Source organism: Dreissena polymorpha, chromosome 4, assembly GCF_020536995.1.
Source record: "Dreissena polymorpha isolate Duluth1 chromosome 4, UMN_Dpol_1.0, whole genome shotgun sequence".
In the NCBI taxonomy this organism is placed as follows: domain Eukaryota; kingdom Metazoa; phylum Mollusca; class Bivalvia; order Myida; family Dreissenidae; genus Dreissena; species Dreissena polymorpha.
Window position 1 is genome coordinate 34,593,289 of NC_068358.1, and position 18,465 is coordinate 34,611,753.

Sequence of the window (18,465 nt, forward strand, 5' to 3'; positions counted from 1 at the left end):
GGTCCTAACAGGACATCGTGGTTCTTTATTATTTCATTTGCAATCACAGTTTCCTACTCAGTTCAGATCAATTTCTATAGACAGTAATGCTGTCCGCCATATTGTTTGTTGTGACAGAAGACACGAAAATGGTTTAGAATTTTCTTTTTGGTTTCCGAAATTGCCGGGTACCAATGCCGTTTACATTAATAACAAATAATTCTTTGTAAAGAACGCTAAAAATAGTGTTGGTGAATAGCGATAAAGAATCGACCTAAGAACGTACTTAGAAAAGAACAGAATAAAGAATTTTCGTTATTCTTAAGTAAAGAATTGTTGCTGAATACGGCCCCCGGTGCAGAGTTTGCACATGTACAGACTAGTAATGTTGACATTAGAAGAGCTGTTATAACTTAAGAGTGATGAACATGTGATAAGATGATATGAACACCAAGTTAAAATTAGAATTTGAGAACTTTAACAATTCTTAGAATATTGTTTACTGGTTAAAAGTGTAAGAAAGAGATGGTAAATAATTACCTAGTTGTTTAAAAGCAAACTGGTAGTGTTTTCTTGCTTAAGCAATAATATAAAAGCATGAGCTTGCATGGGCCATGGTCAAATTGCTCATTTTCATGACTTCATTTGCCTGTTCCATTTTGCTCAGGGACAGACTGCGGCAGCCGGTTCCCCCAGGCGCAGCCCCTCTACTGCCCCTGCGTAAGGGGGAGAGCACTCAGCTCCAGGGCCTGACCCCAGGGCAGCAGAGCAAGCAGGCCCTGGCCTTGAGGGTCATGTACAACCCCCATAGTCAGGCCAACAGAGGCGTCCTCAATGAGAACTTTGGCATCCAGCTACCTCTCATACCCCAGTCTAAGGAGAAGAAGGTACTGTCAGCATTTCTATATGAGCCTCACTCTGTGAAAACAGGGCTTAATGCATGTGCGTTAAGTGTTGTCCAAGATTAGCCTGTGCAGTCTGCACAGGCAAATCAGGGACAGAACATTTTGCTTTTGTGGTATTTTTGTTTTAAGGATGTCTATTCTGAATGATAATTTGGTGTAGGCAGAAAGTGTTGTCTCTGATTAGCCTGTGCAGAGTTTGCAGGCTAATCTGAGATAACTCTTTGAGCACATGCATAAAGCCTAGTTTTACCAGCACAAGACTCATATGTAAATACAGATCTGATGTATAGAATACATTAGTTTTTATAGTCATTTGGAGTTTAATAAATAAAAGAATATGGCACAAACTTACCATAAATGTATAATTTATATTGTGAACACATGCACAAACAAAACTGAGGTTGAACTTAGGACATAATTTAAGCGTGTAATCTTAAAGAGTTTGCAATATTTGAAATTCGGTGAGCTATGCAAGTTGTCCATTCAGTTATAATTGAAAGTATCTATATGCATGCTCTTTCTCTAGCCATGTTAAGTCTTTCCAGACTTTTATTAAGTGTTGAAAATACCCAACTGTTATTTATTGGCAAAAATATCCCAAACAAACACCATCTCAACAGTTAGTAACAAAATGTTGCTTCTGTATTGAGGAACTCAATTTAATTTACTTTTCAGAAGCTTGCTCAAAGGGCTCTTAATTTGCCAGTGGTACTGAATGTGTGGATGCTGTGTTGTGTCTATGGGGCTTGTTTGTGATGTGATGCATTAAGAAATTGTGCACTTTTTAGTGTTTTTTTAGCTCACCTGAGCACAGTGTGCTCATGGTGAGCTTTTGCGATCGCCTTTTGTCCGTCGTGCGTTGTGCGGCGTCAACATTTGCCTTGTTAACACTCAAGAGGCCACATTTATTGTCCGATCTTCACAAAACTTGGTCAGAAGATTCATCCCAATAATATCTTAGACAAGTTCAAAAATGATGCCGGTTGGGTGAAAAACATGGCCGCCAGGGGGGGGGGGCCTTTTTCCTTATATGGCTATAGTAAAACCTTGTTTACACTTTAGAAACCACTTTTATTTTCCAATCTTCATGAAACTTGGTCAGAAGATTTGTCCCAATGATATCTTGGATGAGTATGAAAATGGTTTTGGTTGCTTTAAAAACATGGCCACCAGGGGGCGGGTCATTTTTCCTTATATGGCTATATATGGCTTTAGCAAACCCTTGTTAACGCTCTAGAGGCCACATTTATTGTCCAATGTTCATGAAATTTGGTCAGAAGATTGGTCTCAATGATATCTTGGATGAGTGTGAAAATTGTTATGTTTGCTTGAAAAACATGGCTGCCATGGGGCGGGGCAAAGGGGCGGGGCATTTTTCCTTATATGGCTATAGTGAAATCTTGTTTACACTCTAGAGGCCACATTTATTGTCCGATCTTCATGAAACTTGGTAAGAAGATTCATCCCAATAATATCTTGGACTTGTTAAAAAATGATGCCGGTCGGTTGACAAATATGGCTGCCTTGGGGCGGGGCATTTTTCCTTATATGGATATAGTAAAACCTTGTTAACACTCTTAGACTAGAGGCCACATTTATTTTCCGGTCTTCATGAAACTTGGTCAGAAGATTTGTCCCAATGATATTTTGGATGAGTTTGAAAATGGTTTTGGTTGCTTAAAAAACATTGCCACTAGGGGGCGGGGAATTTTACCTAATATGGCTTTAAACTGCTTTAGTAAAACCTTAGTATAACACTAGAGGCCACATTTATTGTATGATCACCATGAAACTTGATCACAAGATTTGTACCAATGATATCTTGGATGAGTTCAAAAATGGTTTCGGTTGGTGAAAAATATGGCTGCCAAGGGGGCGTGGCATTTTTCCTTATATAACTATAGTAAAACCTTGTTAAAACTCTAGAAGCCATATTTATTGTCCAATCATTATGAAACTTGGTCAGAAGATTTTTCCCAATGATATCTTGGACAAGTTTGAACATGGTCAACAGGGGGCGGGGCATTTTTCCTTATATGGCTTCATGAATCTTCATGAAACTTTGTCAGATTTTGTTTGTTTAAATGATATCTTGGATGTGTATGAAAATGGTTCTGGTCTGTTCAAAATCATGGCTGCCAGGGTGTTCACTATATATTCATGAAAGTTGGTAAGAACATTTTGTTCTAATGACATCTTGGGCTGCACAGAACAGGTCAGTTCCTTTGAATCTCAGGTGAGCGACTTTGGGCCTTTCAGGCCCTCTTGTTTAAATGATAATTTGTGGTTTGATTCATTATTTTTATTAATACAAGAAAAAATATGTTGAAAAGTTTTTTTCCGAAGGACATGAAGCAGAATTCTTCAACTATATTTAAAGATCTATTATATGAAATGTATTTTTGACAGTAAGGCTATTATACATGTAGCTGACAAGAATCTTATGATCTAGTTTTAAATCATAAATGTTTTTTTATCTTTTCTTTAAATTTAATAAATAATTATATCATATTATGTTGAACATGTATACTGTTTGTGCATTTGTGTCAAAATTAATGGCTGAAAAAGCTTTAAAAGAGTTTGAGTGTATTCATTAACAAACAGGTTATGGGTGGAGTTTGTGATTTTATTTAGTAGTCAGCACCACCATCAATCATCATTATCATCATCATTTTCACTACCATGGACATCAACTGCATCTTTGGTTATTGGCTAGAACAACTCTGGCTCTCAATGTCATGGTTACGCGAGTGTCATTGGAGACTTTCAAAGCTGGTTTTCTCTTCAAATCTGTAAAATATTTGTATTTATTACCAAAAAATGTATTGGTGGTCAGTAGTGTGTTTTTCATCATGCATATTATTTTTGTACCATTATTATTTGTGGGACACTAATTTTGAAGGATTTCATGGTTTGAACTAAACCTGAATTTATGTGTCAACATATTATAGTTTGACTTGCCTTCTTTATGATGGCAAATTTGTGTCCTCAGGTGATACAAGTTAAAGCTTTATGTGATGTTAACCTTAACAAACACAATCTAAATAAAGTGTTTATGGCAGTCAGATGTGTAAAGAGTTTGTTTATGAAGAAAACTATAACCATAAACAGGTTATGCATTTTTTATAGCATAAGTGCAGTAATATAATATCCAGTTTATTTACATTTCATTCTAACCTTCCTTATGATTTTACACTTTAAAATATTTCATATAAGTAGTAAACAGTGTACATGATTGACATAAGGCTTACAAGATTTAATAAAGTTTTTTTCAGTTAGCCAAGCAAATATTTATTAAAGTGACAATCTAGTGCTGCATTAACTAAAATAATCTGATAATTGCACCTTTAATTGTTAATGAGTACTTAGTAACTTTTAATTTACATCAGTTTGTTTTGTAATAGCAATTGGTTGCCACCGGCTGCGTTGTTTCGAACATGATTTGCATGTCACCCTACTACATTGTTTAGCGAAAAATGTAACTCCTGATTATTAGAATGTATCACTTGATTCAAGGGAGATGATTCATGTGCTCGGTATTTCAGCCTGCCCCTAAGCCTCTGATGGGCAGCACCATTGAACACCTAGCAGTCCTGCCCAAGGCCAACAGAGTTGATGCACAGGTAAGGCCTTGTGCTAAAAAATATGCAACCCTATTCTTGTTAATGTTTTTAGAGACAATAGTTTTCTGTGATATACCAGAATGGAATTTACGATTAAGTTGAAACCTTTTTTATTGAAGCCTTTTCACATTGAAAGCTTAAGGGTCATTAGGTGTTTATGAGTCAGTTTCCTGGGTAAAGCCAGTACATGGTGGCCTAAAGATAGCTCTTAAAAGTGCTCCAATGGTGTGGGTTGAAATGTGACTTCTCTGTTGCAAGGCGGACACCATATCCACTACTCCAATGTGACCTGCCATATTTCTATTTTCTTGCTGATTAAAATTGATTGTATTGCCAATCTGTGCAAGCTGAATATTGAATGAATGAACACTCCTCATTTCAGCTTGCCCCTCCCCCAATAACGGAGGATGATGCAAGGAAGGGAATCCTCAGCCTCATTGAGCGGGGTCTGATCCCTCCAGCGGCCCAGTTGACCCTTGACCCCTCCCCAGTGAAAAACAAGATCATGCTTCTCCATGATCCAGAGGATAGAAACAAGCCTCCCTGCACGCCAGGTGATCAGAATAGTTCAAGAATGTTTGTTCAATGTTTCTCTCACATAATGTTTGCAGTTTAAGTAATTTTAATATTCATGCTGACTTTTCTTACTTGTAGATTTATTGATATTTATTATAGGTAATTCTTTCTTTCTTTGGGACTTTGTGTATGAGGGTTTTGTTGTATATAAAGATATAATGAATGTTTTAATTTTTATTTAATACAAACATTTTAATTAGATCTGATGGATCTGAGAATTTCAAAATGTAAGCTGAATAAAAAACACTGGTTAATAGTTTTGGGAACATGCTTATTTGTAATAAATAATTTCACTTTTCAGAAATAGCTCCAGCTTTAGCAGGTGTAAGGCTTGATCTTTCAAGCAAGACCTTTGAGACGGTTCAAGAGACGATGGCAAGAATGCCAGTAATCCCCCCTCACCCTCAGTCCCTGCCCAGTGGGGGCGTGAGTCGAACAATGTCGGGAAAATCACGTGGTACCTCAGCCTCGTCTAGTCAAAAGGCAAAAACTCCGGCAACTGTGAAAACTTACGAAATGCCTCTTCAGCCTTTGGTAAGTATTATCTGTAGTTTAAAGAAATTTAATTAAATTTAAATGATTTTATAATTGCTTTTAGGATAAAACAAGAATGCTTATTTTAACAAAGTTTGAAATGATAGGCATCATGCAAAAATGGGTTTAACATTCATACAGACTGATTAAGAACTCCTATGTTAGCCAATAAAACCGCAAAACCTTGCTTGATTTTAAAGCGGACTGTGCAGGCTGGTCTGGTGCTTAGCTGGCCATTTAGGTTGCTGTGTTGTAATGAGTATGTAGTCTGCCTAGCAACCGGGAGATCACAGGTTCGATCCCCACTGTGGGAGCGTTCTTGAGGCCTCTCTCAAAGACACCAAGTACTGGTTCCAGGCCCAGGAAACTGCCCGAAAGTGTATCAATAGGCCTGATGTTTTCGATGCAATTGAGCTAAAATAATTAGGTTTAAACTAAACTAAATATAGAATGAGACCCATTTTGGCATGATATGGCTCACATGATGTTACTACATACAAATTGAACTTCATGCTTCAATGGTAAGGATGATTATTTGAAAGACAAAAATATGCATACAAATAGCACTAAGAAAAAATGGTTCAGTTTTCATTTATTTGCACTGAGATGAAAATGCTGCAATCAATAGCTCTTTTTTGCTCTTTAAATCAAGTGATTTTCTTGCAGCAAAAAACAGTTAAATATTATTGAGGCTAAACAATTTGTAGATTGTAGAGTTTTAAGCACTCTAAATAGATAAAAACAATTATTGTTTTTTTATTACTGTATGATTTCGAAAAAAAGTAAGGAGGAATAAGTTTAAAATGTATATATTCATATGTTTTGTTTTTAATTTTAATTCTGTTCAAGAGAGCTCAGTTTTTCATAGAAGTTTATGTTTGTGCTTTAAGCCAGGGCTGTCAGATTTAGTTGTAGCGGTAAGCTGTGTTGGAATTGCCTTGTTCAGTTATACCCATAATACATGTTGATGTTTTCATAATGATTTTCTTATTTGCACTATATAATGTCACATAATATTGTATGAATGACATCACAATACTATTAATATTCTAGAAAGGCTAGTACACAATTTAAGTAAATAATTTGACTTTATAAACTGTCATATTTGTGTTTACCGAAAGTCGAGAATGTTTGTAAGTATAAATAGCCTTAGGGAAACATTTCAGTGGCCTCTTGTCTGGGAACTTCATGGAATTAGATACTATTCTATGTTTCATAGGCATTTATATGAGATACATTTTGTAAAACTGGGCTTAATGCCTGTGCAAAAGGTACACAGGTATTAATGAAAGCTGAAAGTGTCAACCCTAACTAGCCTGTGCAGACTGTACAGGCTCTTCTGGGACGACACTTTCAGCATATGCATTAGACCCAGTTATCTCAGACCAAGGATCTTATAAAGACTGAACTATTACTGACGTGGAACAAAGCTGAGATTGTACAGCAACAGGCATCTCGTACTTTTGCTAGTAGTCTTTGGAAAAAAGGAAAATACAATTTCTTAGCAATAAACACATTTCTTACAAAAAATTGCAGGCTTAATTTATGCCTTATGGTGTATAATTCAAAGTTGTAGTTCAGTGTTTTTTTATGGGCAGAAAATGGTTCTTAGACCCTTCATTCTATAGTTCTTTGTAAATGGGTAGTAGAAAAAGTAACAAAAAAACCTACACAATTCTTGGATAGAGCATTGGAGAATTATCTGGTATGTTTTGAGAGATATGGGCGACTTTTAGGTTAACTTTGTTAAGTCTGACCCATCTAATACATAATTAACCGGCACTAATGTGTTACATTGTCCTGGAAAGTAGTCCTTTATTGGGAGTTTCTCTAGTACCGTACATTCCTTGGAGAAAAAACTTTTAGAGTTTTTTTTACTACACAACACTTTCTTGATTTGTACCACATCTCCTAATCATAGCTACCTGAGTAGATAAAGTTCACATTGTGTTAGCCTCAAACATGTTTTCTTATTAATAATTTTTACAATATTATACAACAATAAATTCCAGCACAAATATTTGAGGAAATATCAACAGACTCTTCATCATTTGTTTGCTAAATATGTAGAATTGTTGTATGTAGCATTTCTTTGTATATACATATAATTTTGGGAGCAATGTTTTAAACCTGAAATTCATTATGTACATTAGTATTTCCTTTACCTTTTGTCAGATTCCCACTCTGATTTAACACTGTTTTTCCCTTCCCTGATATTTTCAGCAGAAGAAGAAGGTATAGTAAAATGCACCTGCTGTATATACACAACAGAGATGTATTATATGCATTGTTTTGTTTGACACCATTAGTATGATTACCTTTTAAGCATGTCAGAATATTCAGACATTTTACCTTTGTTTTAAAACAATATCATCCAACCCTTGTTTATGTTATGTTTTTATTATTATGTTATTTTTGGTATTTAAAACTTATCTGATTCACAAGCAGTATTTTCTTTATGTTAGTTAATGTATCTTTTCAAATCTGTAGATGACACATAATCAGTGATTTTTTGCTTATAAAGCAATTGATGTTTTTCCAACTTTTGTCAGTATGCACATTTTATCACCAAGATATGAATGCAGTGCTTACATTTAAAGTACGCACAATGTAATGATAAATCCCATGATCGAAAGAAGTAAGAGGAATTATAGGAATGCCCTTGGTCTGCCAATCAGTCATTCAGTCCATAAACTGTATGTCAGTCAGTCTGTCAGTCTGTCCATAAAACTTGTGTGTCTGCTCCTTTTCTCCCATACCCTTTGAAGGTTTTTTATGAAACTTGGCTAAAATATTTACGTCATTGAGACAATGTGCAAAAGACATGGTTCAATCAAGGTAAAATTTAATTCTAAAGGTAAAATGTTTGAGCTTCTATTATTCCTGTCCTGGCCTTATCATATTACTTGATGGATGTGAATGAAACTGGACTACAATGTTTAAGTCATTAAGACAATGTACATGAGGCATGTGTCAGTCACACCTGCTCAAGGTCAAGGCTATACTTTAAGGTCAAAAGTTTTATCCCATTGACCAATTGTCTTTGGTGCAACATGCAGGAAGCATGAGACAGTCACACTGGCACAAAATCAAGGTCATCACTTTAAAGTGAACGAAAATCCTGGCTGGGTACAACAATCATGGTGTGGTACATTGTTGTCTCATGGACTGCCTTGTTATTGATGCTTCTTGGACACAAACATTTTTCATAATTTTTGAATAAGCAGTTTATTATTATTTTCTGCATGATTTGGAATGCATTCATGTGGATGTATTGGCACCCTGCACAATGCTTCAGCTGTGGTTTTGGTTTCCATATAGCATTATTTTGGGTTAGTTATTTAAAAAGGTTTTATATTTTGAGATTAAATATAGATTCTATTAATCAGAGGCATACAAACTGTTTGCTGTTAAGAAATAAATTTTATAATATGATTATTCATTGTTAATATTTGTACAGCTGTTCACAAACAACTTCAATGTTACCTTTTAATTAGGGTATGATCAAATTCATCCAATTTAATTCTTGTATTTATGCATTATAAATTTAAAAAAGATGAACAAAAAGCAAGTGTGGTACATGCATAGATTTCTCAATGTTTTTTCTTAAGTCTTTGTTTCAATAGTAAACAGGATATCAAGCTGTGTCCATTTCAAGTATATTTTTGTGTTGTCACTAGATCATGACAATATCTTCAATATTTCCATTGTTCAGGCTTTATTTCATATTAGATTCATTTTAGATTTTTGTTTTGGTTAACCAAAACTTCAACATTATTGTCAACAAATTTAAAGGAGGAAATGCTACTTTAACCATTAATAATTTAAGTCCTTAAATACATTTACAATGATTTTCAGGTAGGTAATGCTACTTCAATATTTACTCCTCTAATCCTTTTGATGCCATTTTAAAATGATTTTAAGTAGGAAAGCCTGCTTTAAGCAATTAATAAACTTTGCTCTGGGAAAACTAGGCTTAATGCATGTGTGTTAACTGTTGTCCCAGATTAGCCTGTGCATTCTTCATAGGCTAATCAGAGATTGCACTTTGTACCAAGATTGGATATTCATTTAAAATAGATTTCCTATAAACAAAAAATTCCATAAAACAGAAAGTGTCTTCCTTGATTAACCTGTGCAGATTGCAGAGGCTAATATGTGCCAACACTTGACGCACGTTCATTTAGCCAAGTTTTCCCAGTACAAAACTCAAATGGTACCTAGTCTTACTACTTCTTGGCATTGACTCTTCAGCCTCCCCCAACAACTCCAGCCAGCGGTGATTTCAAGATGATCTCCCACAGGTTTGCCGTACAGAACGGCAGAATACGAGACACTTCCTCCGAGTTCCTGTCCTTCAAACAGCACTACTGTCTGACCTGGGGAAGGTAGGTCACATTGTGCGTAATTGGCATGGATTATTTGAGTTGCATTCTGAGCAAACTGGGCATAATGCATGTGCGTAAAGTGTCGTCCCAGATTAGCCTGTGCAGTACGCACAGGCTAATTAGGGACAACACTTTCCGCTTTTATGATGTTTTTCGTTTAAATGAAGTCTCTTCTAAGCAAAAGTCCAATCGAGGCGGAAAGTGTTGTCCCTGATTAGCCTGTGCTAATCTGGGACGACATGTACGGGCTAATCTGGGACGACATGTACGCACATGCATTATGCCCAGTTTTCTCAGAATGCGACTCATTTAAAATATTTTGATAGTCTTCGAAGAAAAAGTAAGCCATTTTACTGGCCTGATTGCTTTAATTTGAATTATGTTTTGTCATGTGTCTATTATTTGGTATTTTATCACTGACCATAACTAAAGGACTTGTGATAAAATTTACCTCATGCATCCAAATGAAGTTTCATTTTGTTTAAATCAGTAGAAGTAACTGGTTTAGTATGTTTTCTTTTAAGGTTAACTGTGTACCTGCCTTACCCTTTTCTATTTTATTATTTTTATGAGTTGCTACATGTTTTTAGTTCAGTGTATAATTATTTATTCAAAATTATTGAAACATTCTGATTTAGAGACTTCATTATTCTCTTCCAGCAGGTCATTTATATTTGTTCTGAAAGATTTTTTGAGGAACAGTTTCCAGTTTCTTTGTGTATTATGGTCCTGTTGTTTTTTAATGGTAAACTTCTCAGATAAAATGTGTTATAAGCAATACAAAAGGATTTAATAATAAACATTACTTAAAGGGACTGTCAACCATGACGACGAAGAAAAGAAAAGTTGTAAAATACGCTATTGTTTACAATTATTAGTTTATATTGATTAAAAATAACACGACTGGCATATTACATTACTTGAAAAAAGTTGTAAAGTTTTTGTATTTTCAGTAAATTTGGTAATAAATTTTACTGGGTATGTCTACCAGGTAACAACCAGTTCACTATAAATAACGCCAGTAGATTGATCATCATCGTCACGTGGTAAACCCAGGAATGCATATTGCGCATGCGTAGTGAATTGTTTATATTTTATATATTAAATGATCAATCTACTTGCATTATTTATAGTGTGTATATTGCTATGTCACCTATTTTCGATGTACTTTCGATTTCATATCGCGAAATTTAATTACCGAATATACTGAAAATAATAACTTTTTTCAAGTAATGTTATATACCAGTCTTGAAATTTTAATCAATATAACTAATAATTGTTAAAAAATACGGTATTTTAGAACTTCTTTTTCGTCATTTGTGGTTGACAATCCCTTTAAGGCATATATTTTCCTGCAAAAAGACATGTACATGGACATGAACTAGCCAGAGACTTCTGCAGTATTATGAACATAGGGAAGTTTTCTTGAAGGAACAATGTAAATATGGGCCCAAAAATATAGTTTTAGGTCTGACTCTGGGATTAAATCCTAATTTGTATAACATCTTCATATTACTTATTATTTTGTCATATTTTCAGCATCGTTACCACGCTGAAGCATATGGAGAAGATGCTGTCCAACTTTGCAGTACCAGTAGCATTTATTAATGGTGACAGGTAAGCCCTCGTTAATAATGTGAACCGAGCCGGCTAGCGGTTGGTAGAGTGAAAGACTATAAATCTGAGGATCCCAAGTTAAATCTCTGGCCCAACTACAGATCTTGTTTTAAGATTAGTCATGAATTTTTGTCAGTAAGTATGTGCACTTAGTACCAGTAACCCAGCTATCCCAGGAGTGGTTAACTCTTTACCACTTAGATATGTATTTTGACGCATTTGTAGTCCCTTAGAAAGTTAAATTCCATTTAAGACCTTTCTTACTAGATTCAAGTTTTAAAGGCTTCATTTCAAACCCATAGATACTGATGAGCAGAAAACAGCTTAAAACCTGAACAGACTGTGAGTTACTCGCAGGCTGTTCTGGTTTTATGCTGTTTGCACATAGCCATTTTCATTTTTCCTCTGAGGAAGAAAGAGTAATCTGACCCCAGAGATGACTGGAATGCTGGTGTCCTGGGTCTTATGGAAACCCTTCAGCCCAGTTGTTTAAACCATTTGTGTAATGGTTGATATGCTCACAAAGTGTGTTATAATCCTCATTGAATTCAACACTGTCTTCAAATCGGCATGAAGTATTAAACTGATTTTTAGAATTAAGCCTTTAAAGCAAACTGTATTCAAGTAAAAGAAAGAGACATGCACAGGTATATCTGAGATGACACTGAACACAAATGCAATAAGCCCAGTTTTCTCAGAACAAGGTTCTTTCATTTCTGCAGGCTTGCTGACCTGGCTGAGGAGTTTGAACTGGAACAGCCGCCCAGTCTGGATGACCTGCTGTCCTGCATCGTGAATAGAGACGATGTGGAGAACATCATCTACAAACCAGTGAGAGCTATTCGGATTTTACACACATTTATTTGCTTGCATCGAAAGCCCTTTGCTTATATAAATAGCTTCCATTGTATGATTCGGTGTTAGTCTTGTATTGAATGTTTTGGTGTATTGCTTGCATTTAAAGCCTGTGGCATACGGCTTGTATTTGATACTTCTTGTGTAAGGGTTGGATTGATACCTTTGGCAATGACTTACATTGGACGTTTAGGTGTAAGGGAAAAATAGAAACCTTTGGTGTTTTACTTGTGTTTGATGCTTTTGGTGTACGGGTTACATTGAAAGCCTTTGTCGCATGGCTTGCATTAGATGCCGTTGGTGTATTGAAAGCCTTCATCAGTGGGTGTCTTGAAAAGATTCTGAGTATTCAAATAATTAATTTTCATGCATAAAAATAGGTACAGTATATCCCAATATTTACAACATATTTACACCATGAAATGTTGTACTTGTACCTGTCTATGAAGAACATAACAGAACACGTTGACTTGTCCGAAAAGTAAAATCACCTTAATCTGAAAGAATTTCAAAAGCTATGCATAGGATAAGATTTACAGTGGACTCTTCATGTCAACAATAGATAATAAATAAGATGCTTTATTCCACATATTCATTAAGCTTGCATATCCACATTTATGTATATGGTGTTATTCTTGTGTCATAATTTATAATTGAAAAAAAAAACACTGAATTATTGGTAGATAACTGTTGATACAAAATTGATGTGTTAGAAATTATTCAGTTATTCTACTGTTAATAAGATTTTTTTTATATTAACCCTTTTCTGCTCAGAAGCATAGTTAACATGGCAATGTGCAATCTGCATGCAACCAGAACAGCCTGTGAGTAGTCTGTTCAGGTTTTATGCTGTTTTCTGTTCATCAGTGCCTTAGGGTTTGAAATTAAGCTTTAAAACTTGAATCTAGTAAGAAAGGTCTTAAATTTAATTTTATGTTCTTAGGGACCTCCAATATGCATCAAAGTGTGTATCTGTGTGGTAAAGGGTTAAATTAATGTCGGATACAGGGTCGAAGATTCAAAGGCCCCAACGGTCGAGACATAGCATCGGCCAAGATCCAGGCGACGTGGAAGATGTACCGTGAGAGGAGCACGTATCTGGAGTACCGCCGCAGGAAGTGGGCTGCAGGCGTCATTGCCATCTCGTGGATTATGCATATCAAGATGGCCAAGGTGCGACATCAGTTGAAACAGGTCCGCCTCGACAATCTGGAGGCATTCAGAAGAAGAGCAAAGGTTTGTGAGGTTTTGTTGTACCCCACCAAGTGGGGATACATAGGAATCCATTCTTCAGTTAGTCTGTTGGCTGTTTTTGTGAAACGATTCAAGAGATTAAATTTTAACTTGCAATACGTCATAATCATGAATTGTAAATATGACAGATCCACACATTCTACAGTTATTTGCACTTAAACATAGCTGACAATGCTGTGTGGGGGTTTAAGTCACATTTTTGTGACGCTATGGTTAATATGGTTACAGAAATCATTGAAAACTTAAATCTGCATCCTCCAATAACTTCCATGCACTTTAGCTAGATTAATGAAACTTGAGGAGTTCCTTTTCTTACTCTGACAACATCAAACCAGGACTGCTTTTTTGTTAGTTTGACAAAGCTCCTGTTAGTTAATATTATTGTATGTGTAGAAATACGAAAAAATACACGTGTAATCGGCGTAAATGAAATTAGTGTCATTTTATTATTTGTTTACAATGGAACTTGTTTATCTGTAGAAATTTGCCATGTCCTGGGACCGCATTAAGAAGTCCAAGCGTGTAGTGATACACATTCCTTCTCTGGGTCTCAACCAGGAGATACGCGACAGTATTCATGACTTTGGAATTCGCCAGAACACTCAGATGGCGCGTCTGTGTGATATACGAGGTACATAGAACATCATGGTGCAATACAGTGCCTGATGTTTGTGAGAAATATTTTATAACTGTGATGTCATATAAGCATTGTTATGGGAAAACTGGGCTTAATGCATGTGTGTAAAGTGTTGTCCCAGATAAGCCTGTGCAGTTTGTGCAGGCTAATCATGGATGACAATTTGCAACTAAACATGATATTTTCATTAACAAGTGACTTCGTTTAAACTGAAGATTCCCTTAACCCTTCCAATGCGGGAACCAAATTTTTAAGGCCTTTGCAAACAGTTTGGATCCAGATGAGACGCCACAGAACGTGGCGTCTCATCAGGACCCAAACTGTTTGCTATTCTGATAGTATTCTTTGAAAAAAAATCGAAGAAAATGCTAATTTTAGACATTCAGCAGACTACATTTTAGCAGACTACAAATTTCCCAGCATGCAAAGTGTTAAAGTGGAAAGTGTCAGCATAGGCTTATTCAAGATGGCACTTGATGCAAATTTATAAAACCCCATTTTCCAAAGAGCCAGGCACATATATTGTGTTTGTATGGCTGCAGACTATTTTTTGTAACATGGGAGAGATTTGGGAACATTAATTTTGTAGTAATTTGAATTATAAGTGTATTCAGAACTGTTGTTACAGGTTGACTTGAATTTGATGTCTTGTATTTTATAAAAGTCGCTTCTTATTTGAGGTGTGCACAATTTAATATTTAGCTATACATTTAAACTTTTATGAATTTAGGCCTTGAAATTAATATCAAAATACTACTGCTAAAAGTTAAATAAAGTTTCAGCTTAATAGAATGAATATGAATTATTATTAATCTGGCGATAAGTATTTTTCTTTACTTGGTGGAAACAGATTTTGGTAAACATTTTTGATTAGCATTTTCCTAACAATATTGGAATTTGAGATTTTGTAAAAATGTTAAGAGAGATTTTGCAAAAATGTCTGAATAAGGAATTTTCACACAAAGTTGGAAATTTATTTTGCTGAAATATTTCGATAAAGGATTTTTTTTTGCTGGAAATGTTTTGTTGTAAATGTTTGAAACACATTATGCTAAAAATTGTATTAACAGATTTTGCTTATGATGTTATGTAAGGATTTTGTCTCATAATATCTGCAATTTCAGACCCGAATGTAGACGTGATATTTGTGTCGCCGGTTCCCCTTAGTGAGGAGACACTCCAGTATTACTCCAAGTTGCTGGGACTTAAGTCAGCCATTGACTCAGGCAATGTGGAGGACCAGGGAGAGTTCAGTGACCGATACAAGATCATCGTTCCTGAGGCTATTAAGAGCTTCCCAGTAAGTATTGGTCCTGGGACATATTAAGGAAGTTACATGGTGAAAACAATCTTTTCCAGCTTGATTAATCTTTTTTCTGGTAGTATTTTCACAGTATATTGATTTGTATGTTTATGTTTTACAAGGGACTATAATTCAGAAAGCTTTGTAATAAAGTCAATTTCTTAAAAGAAAAAAAAGTTGACTGGTAGTATTTTCTCATTAGAATTTTTTGCATTTTAAAGTTGGTCTGAGGCTGTATTGAAAAAGTTTTATATAAATGAAATCAAACGTTTTTCTAGCTCACCTGAGCACAAGGTGGTCATGGCCAGCTTTCATGATTACATATGGAACGCAAAATCTGCCTTTTTTAGCAAAAAATGATACACATATGTTTGGTAAGTTGGCATTAAGTTGAGTCAAGCCGGCATCTTTGAGAGTCAAGTTTATGTTTAGACTCAACCTAAAGCAAACTTGACCTAAAACAACATCAACGTCAACCTTCATGTCAACTTGACAAAAAATTATGTAAGCTGGAGTTAACCTAATGATTACTTTACCCAACATAAGGTTAATTGACAAAATCTAGTGTTAACCTAACTCAATCTTACATGTATGTCAACTTTGTGAAACATGCCAACTTGACTCAACAAAACTGTTTTTGACCTTATAAAATTCCAATTTGACTCAACCAAATGCCAAATATACGCAATCTTATATCAACCTGATGAAACATAAAGCCAGTTTGACTAAGCCATATGCATCTTTACTACACATAATGCTATTTTCACCAAAAAGGTTAAACCTTATGTCAACTTGACCAAACTCAATTCATGTTTAACTCAATCTTATGCCATCTTGACTATATTTGATGCCATTTTCACCCAACAGTATAACATTTTGACCAATCATGTCAAACTTACTTAACCAAATGTATAATTGACTCAACTGAAAGCCAACATGACCCAACCTTATCTTATTTTGCCTCCATGTTATGCCAGTTTAACCCAAATTTAGTGCCATCTTACTAAACTTAATGCCAACATGACTCGACGTTCAAACAACTTATCAAGAATATCTGTTTCTCCCAACAAAAGGAAGTTTTGGCGTTCCATAATTGCCATTTGTCCATGATGTGTCGTCAACATTTGCCTTGTTAACACTCTATAGGCAACGTTGAATGTCAAATCCTCATGAACTTTGGTCAGAACATTTATCTCAATTATATCGCAGCCAAGCTTGAAACTGGGTCATGTCAGACACATTTTCAATTCAATCTTCATGAAACATGGTCAGAATTTTGATCTTTTGATATCTAGGACGTGTTAAAAAATTGATTTAGTGACAAATATGGCTGCCAAATATAAAAAAAGTATAATATTAATAAATTTTATCAATATGAGCCGTGCTCTGTGAAAAGGGGTTTTATAATGCATGTGCGTAAAGTGTCGTCCCAGATTTGCCTGTGCATTCAGCACATGTGCATTCAGCACAGGCTAATCACCGACAACACTTTCCCATTTTATGATATTTTTCATTTCAAGAAAGTCTCTTCTTAGTAAAAATCAAGTTTAAGCAGAAAGTATCGTCCCTGATTAGCCTGTGTGGACTGCACAGGCTGATCTGGGACAACACTTTACGCACATGCATTAAACCCCCTTTTCACAGAGCATGGCTCATATACTTTTTGCAGGGCCCAAAATGGGTGGGTATGCTCAGTTTCAGAGTTCATTGTTCTTTTTCTCATGTTATTGAAATGATGCTGTTCATTTACTTTTTATTTGCACCCTTAGTGGTTTCATTGATGGTTTTGTGTTTAAAGTGATAATTGAAATGGTTATGGCTTATACTTTGAAGTCTAATCTGGTTAAATGATTTCTTCTTTGGAAAAAAGCATACTTAAGATGCGAATATTATTACATGCATACCAAATGGGGCTAGACAATATTTGTCCATATTTTTTGAAAATAAAGTAAATGAATGTAAACATATGAAACCTGTAAAAAATACTCCAGTGAATGTGTAATTAAAAGAATTTATTTAAAGTTCCACTATTATTTCCAGACCCACAGAATGTGCCTGTCCTCTCTGCTGAAGTACAGCCCCCAAACCCTGCTGCGTATCAAGAACCTTATCAAGGGACGCGAGGCATACATCATGACTAACATGCCTCACATTGATGACCTTGACATCGCCAACTATCTTGACGTGCCAATATTTGCACCTGAGCCTGAGGTCGCTCACCTGTACTCAACAAAGTCTGGCTGTAAGAGGATATTTGCAAGTGCCAAGGTTGACATGCCACCTAGCGAGTATGACATCTACAGCCTTGGTCTGGTGGGTATTGGAGGAGATTCAAAATTCATTATATCTGTCGCATTCTGGGAAAACTGGGCTAAATGCATGTACGTAAAGTGTCCTCCATAGTTGGCCTGGGCTTATTAGAACACCTGGAAGTCTTTTCTAAAGGAAAAGCCAGTTTAGTCGGAAAGTGTTGTGCCTGGTTAGACTGTGTCGACTGCACATGCTTATCTGGGACTACACTGTACGCATATAGCCCAGTTTTTCCAGAACCAGCCTAATATTATTGCATGTGGATTGTTATTACTTCATTATTGCATGTCCACAGGGTATACATGTAATACAAACAGGCGTTTCTCATTCATCCATATTGCTTGTGAAAAGTCTAAGAAAATTAGTAAAACTTGTAAGGAATTTAACCGTTTCCCACTTAGATACGTATTTTCACATATGTGTTGTCCATAAGAAAGTTATATTTAATTTAAGACCTTTCTTACTATATTCAATTTTTTAAGGC

At 35.5% G+C, this 18,465-nt stretch overlaps 1 protein-coding gene across 3 annotated transcripts in view; it reads left to right on the forward strand.

The window, feature by feature from the left end:
- The window catches only part of LOC127876265 (IQ domain-containing protein H-like), a 59,896-nt gene that overhangs the window by 24,456 nt on the left and 16,975 nt on the right, over window positions 1-18,465 (forward strand). For 2 of the 3 annotated variants that reach the window (XM_052421355.1, XM_052421352.1), the window contains 12 exons: window positions 647-866; window positions 4,430-4,507; window positions 4,890-5,061; window positions 5,385-5,617; window positions 6,508-6,534; window positions 9,872-10,005; window positions 11,545-11,622; window positions 12,345-12,453; window positions 13,486-13,713; window positions 14,212-14,362; window positions 15,493-15,668; window positions 17,712-17,984. In XM_052421355.1, the coding sequence (XP_052277315.1) occupies window positions 647-866; window positions 4,430-4,507; window positions 4,890-5,061; window positions 5,385-5,617; window positions 6,508-6,534; window positions 9,872-10,005; window positions 11,545-11,622; window positions 12,345-12,453; window positions 13,486-13,713; window positions 14,212-14,362; window positions 15,493-15,668; window positions 17,712-17,984 (1,879 nt within the window). The remainder of the gene's footprint in view (window positions 1-646; window positions 867-4,429; window positions 4,508-4,889; window positions 5,062-5,384; window positions 5,618-6,507; window positions 6,535-9,871; window positions 10,006-11,544; window positions 11,623-12,344; window positions 12,454-13,485; window positions 13,714-14,211; window positions 14,363-15,492; window positions 15,669-17,711; window positions 17,985-18,465) is intronic. The other variant, XM_052421353.1, reaches the window with a different exon arrangement.